Genomic DNA, 16,764 nt, shown 5'->3' with positions numbered 1-16,764 from the left:
TTCACCGCCACGCGGTCCATCGCTCCAAAGCCTCTGACTTGCCCTTCACTCTTGCAACTGGTCCATCAAGCCAAGTCTTGTCTTGATCTTCTCCACCTTGATCACATGACTCAATGTCATGTCTCATGTGCAATGAGCTCCTTCATCATCATATGTGTGAGCTTTGCAACATCTCTGAGCCATTTCCACCTCCATGGCATATGTTGCTCACACACATGTACCTGTGGACTAATCATCTGTGTATCTCACATAAACACAATTAGTCCACCTAGGATTGTCACTTAATTACAAAAACCAAACAAGGACTCGCCTATGCGGCTGCAGCGCCATTAAGGCGAGGCAATGGCACGACCGTAGCTGGGACAGCCCACGTGCATGCGGTGGTAGAGCGAGCCGCAACAGCACAACACAGCGTCGCGGTGGCATCGGTAGCGGCAATGCGAGGCATGGTAGCAGTGCGTAGACGTGGTGATGAGGTGATGGTGCTGGTAGTGGCTTCATTGTAGCGCAGTGCGGGGGAGGTGGCAGTAGCAGTGGCTCCACGTGGTGGGCCCCACGGTGGCCGGGCCACAGCCAGGCCAGAGGCAGCAACCGCTGGCCACGCGCGGCAGTGCGCGCACACGCGACCAGCGCGGTGACGTCGAGCGCTCAAGCTTGGTGACTGCGTCCACCGAGCGAGACAGCCCGAGAACGTGTCGTGCATGCATTTTCAAGCGCCTATAACAACTAAACGATTGCTTCTGAACCTAAACCATCTTCACCATGTTCAAGATAGCATATGAGGCTACCAACCCGAGCTAAAACACGACACCACCTCCTAACTTGATTTCACAAAATAAATCACCAAATATTGCATTGTCTTGCTGTTTATAAACTTAAAAATATTCCAAGTCTTTGAGCTGAACTTGATTCCAAGTTGCATTTCTAGGCTATTAGAAATGTTGGCTAGCAATGTTATTTTTCCATAGCAAGTATTTCATTGTCATCTACAAAGTTCATATTCTAAACTTTATTTAAGCGCCACATATATGTTCTATAGCATTCTTGTTCAATAAAATTAGTTTTAAACCCTACTTGATACATATGAGTTATGGAATAACTTATCATTTAACATTTTTATTGATTATCTGAAGTTACAAAAATGTTATCTACATATTCTGTCACATGCATTATCACATAAACATGATGCTCATGACATGGTTTAGTAATTTGTTTAGGGCATAACACCGAGGGTGTTACAGCTCTCCCCCTTAAACAAAATCTCATCCTGAGATTTCATGTGAGTGCCTAGTGTGGGAAAAGGGATAAGAAATAAAATTTTACTTAACCCATTACCTCGATACTTCGGGGAGAAGATGGGTATAATGCTCTAGAATATAACTCTCATGCTCCCAAGTTATTTTGTCCTCCGAATGATTTTGCCATTGGACTATAAAATTTTACCACTTTGTTCCTAGCGACTCTCTCTTTTTCATCCAAGATTTTGACGGCATGCTCAATATAAGAAAGATCAGGTTGGAGAGGGAGTCCTTCAATTTCCACCACTTCATCGGGAACCCGTAAATACTTCTTTAACTAGGAAACATGGAAGATATTATGGACTGCTGATAAAATATCTAGGAGTTGGAGACGATAAGCAACAAAACCAACTGCTCCAAAATTTTATAAGGTCCAACATAACGAGGAGCTAACTTTCCATGGACTCCAAACCAATGCACACCTCTCATCAGGGATACCTTTAGGTACACATGGTCACCAACTTCAAACTACAAAGGTCTTCTCCTCTTGTCTGCATAAGCTTTCTAACGGTTCTGGGCTGCTTTTAAATGACTCTGAATAACACTGACTTGCTCTCTCGCTTCTTTCATAAAATCAGGCCCAAAGTAACCACGGTCACCTACTTCCACCCAATTAAGAGATGTTCTACATTTCTTGCCATACAGTGCCTCGAAAGGTGCCATACAAATGCTCTCTTGATAGCTATTGTTATAGGAAAACTCAGCTAAAGTCAAGCATTCATCCCACTTTTCTGGATAAGAAATGGCACAAGCTCTCAACATGTCTTCAAGTACTTGATTGACTCTTTCTGTCTGACCATCAGTTTATGGATGATAAGTTGAACTTCTGAGGAGGTGAGTACGAAGGCACTTCTGGAGTTGCTCCCAAAAGCAAGATAAAGACTGGCCCTCTATTAAAAACAATGGTAAGAGGAACTCCATGTAAGGTCACAACCCAATCAAAATACAACTTGGCATACTTCTTGGCTGAATACCTTGTATCCACCAGAAGGAAATGAGCGAACTTGGTAAGACGATCCACAATGACCCAAATAGAGTCATACCCCTTTGTCGTACGAGGCAAACCCACAACAAAATCTATGGAAATATCCTCCCATTTCCAAACAGGGATAGGCAAGGGCTATAGAAATCTAGGCGTACTGCATATGGTCCGCCTTAACCCTTCCATAAATGTCACATTCTGAGATGTATTTGGTAATATCCTATTTCATATTTGGCCACCAATACAAGTGACGCAAATCATGATACATCTTGTTACTTCCCGGATAAATGGATAATTTGGAGTTGTGAGCTTCATCCAAAATTTTCTTCTAAGCTCATCACTTAAGGGAACCACCAATCGGTTCTTGAACTTCACCACACCTTGATCATCAATACTGAAATGAGGACCACACCCTTCGACAATTAACTTCTTGATATGAGGGATTTCTGAAGCATCTTGCCTTTGCTCTATAATAATTTGCTCAAGTAAATCCAAGACTAGAGCAATATGGACTAACACTTCAGAATGGGTGAGGGGCAAAGATTCTTCATCACCCTAGATGCGACTTCTGACTTAAGGCATCAGCTACCACATTAGCTTTTCCAAGGTGATAATAAACCTCTAAATTATAATCCTTGATTAACTCGAGCCACCTCTGTTGCCTCATATTCAACTTGCAATTGAGTGAAAATATATTTGAGACTCTTGTGATCCATGTAGACTATGCACTTTATTTCCCAATAGGTAATGTCTTCCAAATTTTTAGAGCGTGCACAACTGCAGTCAGCTCTAAATCATGAGTGGGATAATTCAACTCATGCTTTTTTAGCTAATGGTAAGCATAAGCGATCACACGTCCATCTTGCATAAGCTTGGAAAGCTTCTTCACAAGTCGGACTCCATACAAACTTGACATCCTTCTAGAGCAACTTGGTCATTGGTTGAGCTACTTTAGAAAACTCAGGGATGAAGCTGCCGATAATAATCAGCAAGACAAAGGAAACTGACGAATCTGATGCACTGACTTTGGAGATTTTCAATTTAACACTTCCTTCACCTTGCCAGGATCCATAGAGATACCTTCAGGGATGAGGACATATCCAAAAAACTTGCACTCGATCCAACCAAAACTTACACTTGCTGAATTTGGTATACAGCTTATGTTCCCATAATCGAGTCAGGACTATGCGAAGATGCTATGCATGCTCTTCATTGTTCTTAGAATATATCAATATGTCATCAATGAACACCACTACAAACTTGTCTAACTCTAGCATGAAGACTGAATTCATGAGATACATGGAGAATGTAGGAGCATTGGTGAGACCAAAAGACATGACTAGGTATTCATAGATCCCATACCTAGTAGAGAAAGCTATCTTTGGTATATCTTATGGCCGGATCTTAATTTGCTGATACCCAGAACAAAGATCAATCTTTGAAAATACTTTGGCACCAGCCAACTGATCAAACAAAGTATCAATACGAGGTAAAGGATACTTGTTCTTAATAGTTACCGCGTTGAGAGGGTGACAATCCACACACATCCAAAGAGTGTTGTCCTTCTTCTTTAGAAAAATAGCTGGACAACCCTATGGTGAAGAACTAGGATGGATGAATTCCTTCTCCAACAATTCCTCTAATTATTTCTTCATCTTAGCCAATTCCTTTGGAGCCATGCGGTAAGGACGCCGTGAAATAGGAGTAGTACCAAGTTCTAACTCAATGGCAAACTCCACATCCCGGTCCGATGGTAACCCAAGTAGATCCTCAGGAAAGACATCCAGAAACTCACGGACCACACGAATAGAAGCAAGATTAGGAGAAGCTTCAACATGAGTAATAACTAGTAGGGCGGAAACTAAAGGCATAAGGAGAGACATTCTATCCTCAGAAGAAGGAAGCTTTAACTCCACAATTCTCTGCCTAAAGTTCAAGACTACCCCATAGTTTCTCAACCAGTTCATTCCCAAAATTGCATCTATGCCTTGCCCAGGCAGCACCATGAACGGGAGATGATAAGAGTGAGTGGCTATTACTAGTCTCACTATGTCCGTCTGAGTTTTAACGCACAACTGCGCACCCAGGGTTCTTATTCTATAGGTAATAGGAATAGTCATAGTAGATATATTGTGCCTTTGTGTAAACCCCATACTCATGAATGAATGTGATGCACCAAAATCAAAAAATACATATCATCAGTGGGAATCAATGGTGAACATACCAGCCATCACAGGCTCTCCCTATGGGATCTCCTCAACCTTAGTGAAGTTAACCTGTCCCGAGTGGCTCACAAACACCTTCCTGATGATAGTCCTCTTGACCAAATGAGAGTTGGCTAAAGGCTGGGAAGACTGAGTAAGCTGGTTCTGGGGGCACTCACGAGCATAGTGGCCTTTCTTGCCACACTTGAAACAAGCACCCCGCTTGTTCCCCTATCCCTAATGAGGCAGAACCTGCTATCCCTGAGGCTGCTGCACCTGCTGAGTAGTTGCACGATACTGAGTGGGAGGTGCCTGTTGAGTCTACAGAGTCTGGCGAGACGACTACCCACCCGGAGAGTGATCGGGCACTCTCCTCACAACCTATACCTTCTATGACTGTGGGTGACTAGAAGACCAAGTGATCACCCTCTTGCGCTTCCACTCATCCTGAGAGTCACGTTGAAGTCCCTCCATAGCAATGGCAACATTCATCAAAGCACCAAAAGTTTGATAGCCCCCTGTATACAGCTTCTCTTGTAAGATGCAAGAGAGACCATGATTGAAATGATCCATCTTCTTCTCATCAGTGTCCACATGAGTCCTAGCATACTGTGCAAGGTGGTTGAACTTGTTCACATACCCCATCATAGTCATATTTCCTTGCTTCAGCTGTTAGAAACTCGAACAATTTCCTGTTCAGCAATCCAGCAGGAATATAGTACTAACGGAAAGCAGTGGTAAACTTTTCACCAAGTCACATGGTGGTCCACAGGCTGCATGGTGTTGAAAGTGTCCCACCAAGCACTGGCAGACCCCTAGAAGCTATTGTGCGGCAAAGCACACCCTCTGCTCATTCCGTCACATTGAGTAGCTAAAATTTCTACTCCAGAATACGAAGCCAATGCTCCACGTCCAAAGGCTCTGCAGTCGGCATGAAAGTGGGCAAGCGCATCCCTAGGAAGTCCTATTAGGAACAGGGCCTCTCAAGACCACGGGCACCACCCCCTGTTCCCACCGTTGCCACTGGGGCCTCCACGGACGAAGCCACCAATAGCCTATGCCAGCATCTCCAGGGCATGGGCTAACTCATTGACGAGTAGCCAACATCGCAGGCATCATCTTGGCATGGGTCATCGAAGGTGGTGGTGGTGGCGAAGGAGGAGGACCAAGGAGTGGGGTCTCAGTGGCTCTCCCTGTGGGCATTGACATGATCATCGCCACGGACCATTTTTGCCCTGGTCTTCACCAAGACCATGGCCTGTCCCAGCATTGGTGCTCCCACAACCAGACCTTAGGTTCATTTGTAAACAGATAGGAACCCACCGTTAGGGATTAGGCCTCCAAACTTAGAAATAAACGGCTAGAGAGACGATAAGGCCCAATAACTTGTTACATGAGAACTTTCCTTTAAGAGTTAAAGCATTTCTCTTTATTTATTATCCTATCAATTTACTACCCAAAATTATACGTGCGGGGGAGTTTAGTTTAAGCAAGATTCTATTTTCATGATACATGGATCGACCTAGTCATTCGCTCAAGCCGGAATATAGCGGCATTCACACATAATTTTTGGCACATCGCACACTCACTTTCTATACACTAACAATTCTTATGCAGCGTAAGTTAGTGTACCTGTAGAAATTGGATTAGATAAAACTAGTGCCACTATCCTAGATAGACCATATTACTAGGGCTTATACTTATTTACATAAATTTAGCGCATTCTACTTTTCGCAAAGCTTTTGTTGGTCAAATTTTAGGTTTTTGAAAAGGGTTTCTAAACTCGTAAACTCATTATTGGCTCTGATACCACCTATGGCAGAACCGCCCGAAATAACAAGCTTTTCGAAGGCGCTCGTCTTCCACTAGACACTAAGCTCCCCGAAAATTTGCTACATCGGATAGTTCCGTCGAGCACACCCCACGAGAGAACTGAAATCAATCCATGTTTTACCTCTAGAATCTAATAATGAGTACGAGCTTATAATACTTAGTCCATTTCATATAACAAGAGTTCTTGGAAATTATTTATTACAATACCAGGGTTCAGAGTGCGATAACTAAATAGCGGAATAAACATCTAGCGGAAAATGATATAAGGATCCGTTTGTGCCCACCAGGAGAATCCTCCACACAAGAGCTAACTCCTCAAGTTGCACCTGCAATAGGGTAAAATAAACCCTGAGTACATAATGTACTCGCAAGACTTATCTGACTAGTGGGAATAGTTCCCAACTCCAAAGGGTATGATAGGTAATATGGTTTGCTGTTTTCTTTGTTTGCAAAAAGCATTATTACTAATAGTATGTCCTTAAGATCATGTTTTATTAGCAGTCATGATTACTTCATTAGCTAACCATTCTAGGTAAGCACCCGTTCTACTTTCTAGAAAGGGTTGAGCAATCAGAACTATTTTACCATCTTTCATATTCTAATTCTTACTACGGTGCTAGACCATAGCCAGGTCATACCGCCTCATGGAAACAGCGATTTGTGAACCAATGTATCCTAGCTGGGTACCCCAAAACACATGCCCCGTTTGTACCCTAGGCACAAACAAGACCAACCCATTTCACTCCTATCACGGGGTCCAGGTCCCGTCCAAACTTAGACTCTAAGCCCCCACATTTGAGACTCAGTCTCAATATGGTGCTTAGACCTCCACCTTTCCCCGCCTCCAATCAGTCGGTCCAAAAAGAGTCGGAACCTAGGACAAGAGCGTAATGAGCATTCCCGCTCCCATAAGCATGTATGTGCTTAGGATAAAAAGTCTGTGACCTGACTACCATCCACAGCAACGGACGATCCTCAATCGACACGGACAGGGAAAATAGTGTAACCAAGCTAAGCCCCATTGCCGTGAGACACAACTCGTCACACCCACCACAACCCATACTATATCCCTATCCGGTCTCCATTTTTTCTTTCATCATTTTATCATGAGAGTAATTATAATAATCACCTATTGTATGTAACGGTAGGTTACTCACGCTACCAAAAACCTAAGCATAGCAGCTACTCAAACCTATACTAGTAGGACTCATAGGATAGTTATATCTATGCAGGTGGTTTTCATAAGATTCCTGCAACGTAAATGCATATAACATATATATACAGTGATTATCAAAATAAGTGTTTATGCACCGGAGCTTGCCTTAGGAAGATGCGGTGTTAGCTGAATCAGTCGTTGGTGGCTTCAGGACCTCCTCCCTCATGAGGATCTCCTCCTCGTATTCCTCGACGATCTCCTCGAACTCGCGATCGTCTGTGGTCACTATCTTCGCCGACTCGTTTTCTATATGCATGCGATGATGATGCAACACTTAGCATTTAGGCAACAACAACTCTTAAAATAAGAATACGCATACTAAGCAACTAAGCTAGCTCTAATGACTAAGATACTAAGCTAACTATCATTTTCATCAAGCAAAGTGTTGTGTTCAACTAACAAACCCTTAGCTTGGCAAATTAAGGATATATCTTTATTTCTACAAGTGATTTAATGTATATTGAAACAGAGAGCAACTAACTACCCTAATGCTTAGTCTATCCTATGGCTACAAAAAGTATAGTGAACACATAATAATACAATGAAACTGCTGTAAAAAATTCAGGATCAAAACTATCACCAATTCACCACAAAAATTCCTACAACAATCAACTTAATAATATTAAGCATTCTCATACTATTTAATAGCTCCTAGTATCAATACATATAAACATGAACTAAATACACCAACAGATAGATCACAATTTTAGGAACCTAACAAAATTTGTTTCACAATTTTTAGGCATCTACATGATTTTATACTAATTTCCTAAGAAAAAGAAAAATTAATTCCATCGCGTGGACCACAACAGCGCGGCGCGCACGAGAAACGGCCCGTGGATGCGGCCCACGTGGCGTCGGGCCACCCGCGAGGTGGCCCGCGTTGGGGAAATCCCGTGCGCTGGCGTTTATGGAAAAGAGGCCTCGAACTTCTTCCAAATCATAACTAAGTACTAACACTATTTCCCCCTCTCATAGGCCTTCTCACTTAACCCTCCGACCTTCCTAGAATTCCCCCCCCGTACCCTGGTGACCCAGCACATGGTGGCGCGGTAGGCGGTGGCACAGCGCAGCTGCGCCGACCACCTAGGGCTCACGTCGGCCCGTTAGTCGGGCCCACCTTCAACTATGGTCCAACCACCTACGCTCACAGCAACATAGGGCGGTGGGACGCGCTGGAGCGAGCTACAGCAACACGCGACCGTCCGTGGCGGCGGTGCACTCATTCCGGTGAGCTAGGGCTGCTATGGACCTAACTAGCTAGTGCGTGAGCATCAGTAGACTATTGTGGACCTAGCTGTGGTGATGGTTGGAGAAGAGGTTGGTAGAGAAGGGCTGGCCACGTGCAGCCGAGCCGTGTGGTGGCACACAACGACGGCACGGTCGCGTTAGCGGCGATGGGGAGGTGGTAGTGGTTCCTCTGGCATGCGCAAGGTGGAGAGGGAGGCAAGGCAAAGCTAGTGGTGCAGGTGAATTGGTTCAGGGTGGGTGGTCGGAGGACTGCCCTCAACCATGGCCGAGCGCGGCCTTAATGGCATGGCGGCGGGGAAAAACTCCAAATTGGAGCTTGGCCTTAAATAGTTCAAGGCAGGGTGGGGTCGGGTAGCGAGAGAACTTACTGGCGGGGCCATAGACGGGTGGAATTGATTAGAGATGACCTCTCGCTGTCTAACGTGCTGGCGTGGCTCCAACGGTGGTGGCAGAAGGAAAGAGGGACGGGTCCGAGCTTTGGCCGTCCTCACCTTGGTAGGTAGTGGTCGGCCAGACTCACGACCGTGTCTACGCACTCACTATGCGACACGCAATTAGACCATGTGCGCGCAAGGGGAGGCAAGTGGGGGCACGGCCCGCGTAGCCGCAATGCCAATAAGGTGAGGCGACGACATGAGCGCAGCTGGGACAGCCCACGTGCACGCAGTGGTAGAGCGAGCGTCAGCAGCGCAGCACGGCGTTGCGGTGGCGTCGGTAGCGGCAACGCGAGGCATGGCTGTAGTGTGCAGATGCGACGACGAGGTGATGGCGCCGACAGTGGCTTCGTCGCGGTACGGGGCGGGGCAGGCGGCAGCAGCAGCGGCTCAGCGCGGTGGGGCCAGCGATGGTCGGGCCACAGCTAGGCCAAAGGCAGCCACGGCTGGCCATGTGCAGCAGCGCGTGCACGCGCGACCAGCGCGGTGACACCGAGCGCCCGAGCTTGGTGACCGTGTCCACCTTGTGAGATAGCCAAGAACGTGTCGTGCACGCATTTTAAAGCGCCTATAACAACTAAACGGTTGCTTCTGGACCTAAACCATTTTCACCATGCTCAAGATAGCATATGAGGATACTTACCCGAGCTAAAACACGACACCACCTCCGAACTCGATTTCACAAAATAAATCGCCAAACATTGCATTGTCTTGATGTTTATAAACTTGAAAAATATTCTAAGTCTTTGAGCTGAACTTGATTCCAAGTTGCATTTCTAGGCTATTAGAAATGTTGGCTAGCAATGTTATTTTTTCCACAGCAAGTATTTCATTGTCATCTACAAAGTTCATATTCCAAACTTTATTTAAGCGCCACATATATGTTCTATAGCATTTTTGTTCAATAAAAAATTAGTTTTAAACCCTACTTGATACATATGAGTTATGGAATAACTTATCATTTAACATTTTTATTGATTATCTGAAGTTACAAAAATGTTATCTACATATTCCATCACATGCATTATCACATAAACATGATGTTCATGACATGGTTTAGTAATTTGTTTAGGGCGTAACACCGAGGGTGTTACAATAAATACCTCCCCTTTCCCAACTAGCCGTTAAGTCGCGACGTGTGATATGTGCGGCAGTGATGCGCTAGCTAGAACAGCAAAGGGTAGGAGTTAGGTATTTGGATGGCTTGGCATTGGTTTGAGGATATGTTTGGTGGGTATTTTGAGTACTAGGTTGCGCACTAAAGCTTTGCATTGTATCTCTCTTTATAGTGCGGCGTTTCCTATACTCAATTTCAAAACAAAAAAAATTTAAATGTCTTTGAGTCCAACACTGCATCCTTTTGTGACTTAAGGCTCCACCATTATAAATGTTATCCTCATAAACATATCACCTGCTTGTCAACTCGATAAATCTCATTAGTCCTCGAATTATGTGGTCATTATCACCAAAACCCACATTAGGGCTTGATTGCACTTATAAAACTACATTACTAAATCTTGTGGATGCTCCATTTTCTTGAATAATGCGTTCATAATCTTATATCTCCTGTTGTGCTTGCTGCATGAGAAGAAGCATTTCCTGAAGTAGTGAGGGTGCGCACATGAACTTGGTTGAAGACACGTTTGGGAAATGTTCATTGTGATGCATATTGTGTTTCTTCTCAATGTTATGCTCCAATGTTTTAAACTCTTCTAGGTGTTTCAATGTAGTTAATGCAGTAGTCAAACTCATCTACAAATTCTTTGTGGTTCTTTATTAGCCAACCAAACTTCTCGCATTGCTTTGCTGAACACATGTAACTTGCAACATCTATGTGTCGAAAAATTAATACTTGAGATATTACAACTTTCATTGCCTTCATCACGATGTTTATTGGTGTCATTCCTCCCCTTCAGTGTTTGCAATACCCACGGAAATGTTTCAATTGTTTCATCCGGAAGAAAAGCGCAGCCAGTATGATGCTTGTATACCTTGATTGCATAGAATAAAGTGGGATTCACACTCTCTTTCATGGCTAAAGGTTGAAGAAGGGTGAGAACAGAGAACACACACAAGCACAACTCTAAAACTCTGAATATGTGTGGCAACTGAACTGCTTTTGCTCAATTGCAGTAGACTAGTTCATATACACAATTATAGTACCTCTACAAGGTACACTAGAGTATCGTGAGTACACCAACTACTTATACTACTAGTACATGGCCAATCTCAGCCTACTACATGGTTGATGTATGCCACTACAATATTGACATACTGCCAAACTTCTAATAGTACAAGCTTGCCAACTTGTACTAGTGTTGCGTCCATGTCTTTATATCTAAGCACCACTCTCAAGTGAGTACTCATGTTGGATACATCCTTAGTGTTGAATGTAAGTTTCCCATACATCATTTGTTATACAGTTGATTTACCAACTACTTTGTATATTTTTCTATTCATTGTTATATTTTTCATCTTTGCATTGTACCTTTGTGTCAACATATGTTTTGTCAAAACCTTCACTATATATTTGGCTTGAAAATTGACATGTTCATCTCTTCATGTACATATGTATATGCATAGCGACATGCACAGATCTAAGTTAGTTTTCCATATACTAATAATAATAACATGAGTGTTGGTCTAAAAACGAACAAATAAAAGAGGGATAGAGTGAAAGAGAGCAAATGAGTGGGAGGCTAAGGGTCCCTTCACCATGCATTTGACTCCCTTTTTATTCGGAAGGTGAGAGGTGGTTATTTTCATATACTCGCTTGGTGGGGTTTATAATTACAAATGAGCCTCCATAATTTACAAGCATGCTCTAGATGCTTATAATTATGCATCTAGAACCATTAATTGGGCCTTCTCTAGGAGGTCCCCAACGTATGATGCACCCAAACAATGAGTGAATAATTTAGAACCATTATAAAATCATTTTTGAAAACTTTTATAATGATCATCGTAGATAACTTAGATTTAGGATACTTTTATTGGTGTTAATGATATAGTGCAGTTGGTTAATTTGGATATAGATTTATGTGTTACTCTATATTATTTTTCATAATAGTGCCACATCTCCACATCCTGTCTTTATTTTGGACCAAGCCCAATGGCCACCCCTCCCTATATCTTCTCCTAACACCCCTCTCCCCCTGCCCCCACGACAAATTAGAGGAGCCACCCCTCTACCTTCTCCTCGCCCATGGTTGACCTCTCCTCATCCTCTTCTTCCTTGGGCACCAAAACAGAGATCTCTTGAGCTGCGGTTCTATATTGCCTCTATACCCTCCTCACTACCATATACCTGCCTTTTAGATGTGGTTAGAGATGATTTGTGCCTCTACTCAAGTGTGCAACCGCCTCGGCTAGAAACATGGCCCGCCTCTAAAAGTTAGTTTTCTAGAAAATAAAAATAGGTTGTAAAAAAATATCCCCTAGAATGCAATCAAAATATATGTGCCTACTAGGGAATTTAAGTCTAAATCCAATTCTTATGGTTCATATGAGTCTCTCCTAGCACCCCACCACACAATCACTTCTGATAAGTGAACGATCTTATTCTTCTGTATTAACTTTAGTGAATCTGGTAGTGAATATTTGGGCCTTTAAATGATTTCGAATAAAAAAGATTGAACTAGAAAATTTTATATATTGAGCATTACAACTTTGATATTGGACTCATGTTCATTCGAGATAGTTTGAAAAAATAAAATTTTGAATTTGAAAATCTCAAACTTTAAAACATTATTTTGGGACACTAGACTATTTTAAACGAAAACTCATCAACCTCAAAATTGTAGATCTCTATGATATATACATCTTTGGTACAATGTTTGTTTTCATTGGACTTAATTTGAAAAGGTGTTGATTTTTTTATAGTGCACATATTTGTTTATGTTGCCACTAGAAATGCCCTCTATTTGTAGAGTTGACCTGTAACACCAACTGCCAAGTTAGAGATTTTAGCTGCCCCTAGAAATGCCATTAATGTCGTGTTGTACAAGAATTGATCACCAAAACAAAATAAGTTTGACTTAAAATAAATCCAAATGTAATTATATTTCTGACTGGGGAAGCATATGATTAGTTTTTTTTCCTTGAAGAACATTGTATTTTGTTCTTTTTTTTTCTCTTTATAAAGAATGCTAGATATCTCAAGATTTAGCGATAAGGATCTCTCAGAGATGTGCATAGAATGGGGTTTGTGTGTGCATCAGGGACAAGTGTGTATCCATAATCCATGTATGTGGTTGTCTATGTTTGCATTGTGTTTTGGAAAAGAAAAAAGAATAGACAGCATCATGATAAATTATTACATTTGATTGAAAGCCCAAACGACACTTGAAACTAGGCTTCTGGTCCATCTTCAAATTCAGGAAGTCCAACAGTGTTATTCTCAGTATGGGTTTATGGGCTACTCTCGGTGTTACAATATAGTCCGTTATCGTCAGCAACCAAACACAATATAGGACCCTATTCACTTAGGCTGATAAGACATGACTGAAAGTATTATTGACTGATTTTTTTTAGAGAAAAATATTATTCATTGACTGAAAAAGTACAGCTTATAAGTCAAACGAATAGAGCGTAGTCAATAGAAGTATGAATATTTACATTACAACAACCATTTTTTTAATATATTTTTCCGAGAACAACAGTTTATAATTTTAATAATCTCTAATAATACTTCAAGCTAGTAAAGACAGCCGCCGAGTCCTCGTGCGTTACATCATCTTCTTGCTTCGGTTGCAAGCCGGGTTGGCCGCGAGGCTGTTCATCCACACCTGGTCGGCGACGACCGGCTCGTCGTCGTCGTTGCGGTGCCACGTCCACAGCGCGTGCGTGGCGTTCACCACCTCGAGCCGGCCGTGCCCGAAGCTGGCCTCCCGGAACGCCGAGATCGTCGGCTGCGGGTCGATGTACTTGTCCGCCAGCCCCTCCCGGTTGCCGCCGTCGCCGATGGTGACGTACACGGGCGCGCAGGGGTCCTCCTTGCCGGCGTAGACGCGCTTGAACCTCTCGTACGCGTGGACGTGGCCCGCGAACACGGCGTCGACGCGCGCGCCGTACAGCAGCGCCTCCATGGCGTCCCGCATGGCGTCGCCCTCCCCCTGGTGCGCATCGTTGCTATTGTACCACGGCGCGTGCACCAGCGCCACCACGAACGCCGCCTTTCCTCGGTCGAGCGCCGCGAGGTCAGCGCGGAGCCACCGGAGCTGCGCGCTGCCCGCGGCGTAGTCGGTGTAGGAGCCGAGCATGAGGACGTGCACGGCGCCGCCGGCCACGTCGAAGGAGTAGTAGAGGTTGTCGCCGGACGGCACGGCGCCGGCGTCGTAGGGCATACGCCACCGCGCGTTGTACGCCTTGAACGGCGTGGGCTCGACCAGCGGCAGCTTCTCGACCTCGTGGTTGCCCTGCGTCACCATCCACGGCCGCGCGCTCGCCTGCGGCTCCACGAGGCGGCCGTACGAGTCCCACCGCGACTGGACGAAGTCGGCGTACGACAGGTCGCCCGGGAGCAGGAGCATGTCGTAGTCGGCGGCGGCGATGTGCTTCAGCGTGGAAGCCGTCCACCCCGTCTGACCGAGGTCACCTGCAACATATAGCGACGCCATTGCCGTGTCCATCAAATCACGCCAAGATCGATCGAGCACTCGAGCCCAGCTGCGGCGGCACATGCACAAAATGTACAAGATTATGGGCATTTACCGATGATGACGAATTTGAAGGGGAGCGCGGCCGGGGGCGTCAGGAAGGAGAGCTCCCGCGACGGGTTGGAGCTGCAGCGGTAGTAGTAGGTGGTGCTGGGCTGCAGTGGCCCGATGACGGCGTCGTGGATGTTGCCGGAGTGGTAGAGCACGTACGAGTAGGTCGTCGTGTTTCCCGTCGCGGAGAACGGGTACTGGCCGGCCGATGTGCCGTAGTCGACCGTCGCCGGCGCGTCGTCGTCGGTGATCCATGATACCCGCACCTTGTCAGGGCCTACCATTGATATGTGCACCTGGAGTTGCCAAGAAAAAGATGCTCAAATTGTTTGCAATGACTGACGGGGAAAGCGTACGGAAGAAGCAGGTGGCTCATGATTGTGACGACCGACGACTGCAGCATGCATGAGCTCTGACGGTTGGTCGATGAATTGCCCCATCAGCATCACTAACCTAAAGCTAATTGTTCTGCGTCGCCCATGATTAGTTGATTACTCACAAACGAAACAGCAAAACCCAACCGGCCCGCGCGCGTGCCGACACGAGGTGCGTCGTCAGGGTGGCGTGGGGATGAATGGGAAAGGAGTCCCAACGGAGCTTCTTCTCTTTCTCCCCTGGCTCTGTCTGTGGTGCGGTCACTATCTCAGTCTCCCAACCCCCGGCCCGTTCTTCATGCTAACTAAACAGACGCAAATTAGTGATCATCAGGTCAAGCTCTCTCCCAGTCCCGGCTGTGTGAACACGTACATATTTGTTCCTGCTCCCTAGTAATCCAACCAAAAATGTCGCGACAGGCAGCACAATTCCTTCCTACCTTCCCGCGTACTAGCCTGTTTGTAGGACTAAAAAATAACAAAAACACTGTTTCAGCTAATTATTGTGAGAAAATACTGTTCTGTCTGAAATCACTGTTCATATTCTGGCTGAAATCACTGGTCACATAAACAGTGATTCGTGAGGGGGCTAGCCAGCCAGCCGGCCGAACAGCCACGCTGTATCACATGACCAAGGATGCTCGTGGGGGCACGCAGGATGATTTCTTTCTGGTCGGAGTTTGACTCACGCAATGCGATCGCAACAGACAATCTCGTGTGCTAATCCTAATCCATCGAGTGTTTTTTCTTAAGATAAGGCTAATCGATGGAGCTACATAGCAAAAAGAAACCACCCGACAATCATCAGTAGTAGCACAAATGGATCGGAGCAACTTTGCTGAAACGACGCGGGGTTTTGTAGTGCCCAATGACATGACATGACATGACAGCATTCAGAATTCAGAACCTGGTGGTCAGGTTTCCGCTAGCTCGGCGAAACGCAAAAAGGCCGCCACAAGGCCACTGGAACCGCCGAAGCACGTCTGTTTGAGAGCAGAGGGACACAGAGGAAGGAAGGCGTACCTGCTGCGGCGTCTGGCCGTCGGCGTCGGCGTCCCGGGGCAGCGACAGCGTGGCCCTCGGCGGCGGCCGCACGTACGGCGACGTGACGGCGAGGGACGCGGGCAGCGCGGGGGAGGCCAGGACGAGGAGCGCCAGCGCCGCCATGCTCCTGCTTCCTGCCATGGCGGCCATTGGCACAACAACTTGCTCTCGGTGTTTCCTGAATCTAAGACGGCTTTGGAGCATGCAAGCGGAAATGGAAAGTGGAGGGGAATGGGTGGCCGGGGTGGTCACGGGCAGGCATTTATAAGAAGAGCACACGAGGTCATCCAGCATCCAGCTGCGTCGATGCTATATATATATATATATATATATATATATATATATATATATATATATGATCACAAATCAATGAGGTACGACGAGTGAACAAATTTCGTTGGGCGTGTCAGGCACGAATCT

The 16,764-nt window shown here is 45.3% G+C and overlaps 1 protein-coding gene across 1 annotated transcript; it reads right to left on the bottom strand.

Annotated features, from left to right (window-relative positions):
- Positions 1 to 13,820: 13,820 nt before the first annotated feature.
- LOC136506821 (probable purple acid phosphatase 20) lies at positions 13,821 to 16,543 on the bottom strand. The gene is made up of 3 exons (XM_066501731.1): positions 16,324 to 16,543; positions 14,931 to 15,222; positions 13,821 to 14,814 (listed from the first exon to the last, which is right to left on the bottom strand). Exons 1-3 carry the CDS (start codon positions 16,492 to 16,494, stop codon positions 13,946 to 13,948), a joined length of 1,332 nt encoding a protein of 443 aa, XP_066357828.1. The 5' UTR covers positions 16,495 to 16,543; the 3' UTR covers positions 13,821 to 13,945.
- Between the last annotated feature and the right edge of the window lie 221 nt (positions 16,544 to 16,764).

The sequence above is a fragment of the Miscanthus floridulus genome, chromosome 15, assembly GCF_019320115.1.
Source record: "Miscanthus floridulus cultivar M001 chromosome 15, ASM1932011v1, whole genome shotgun sequence".
In the NCBI taxonomy this organism is placed as follows: Eukaryota; Viridiplantae; Streptophyta; class Magnoliopsida; order Poales; family Poaceae; genus Miscanthus; species Miscanthus floridulus.
This window is presented reverse-complemented; position numbering and strand designations above follow the sequence as displayed.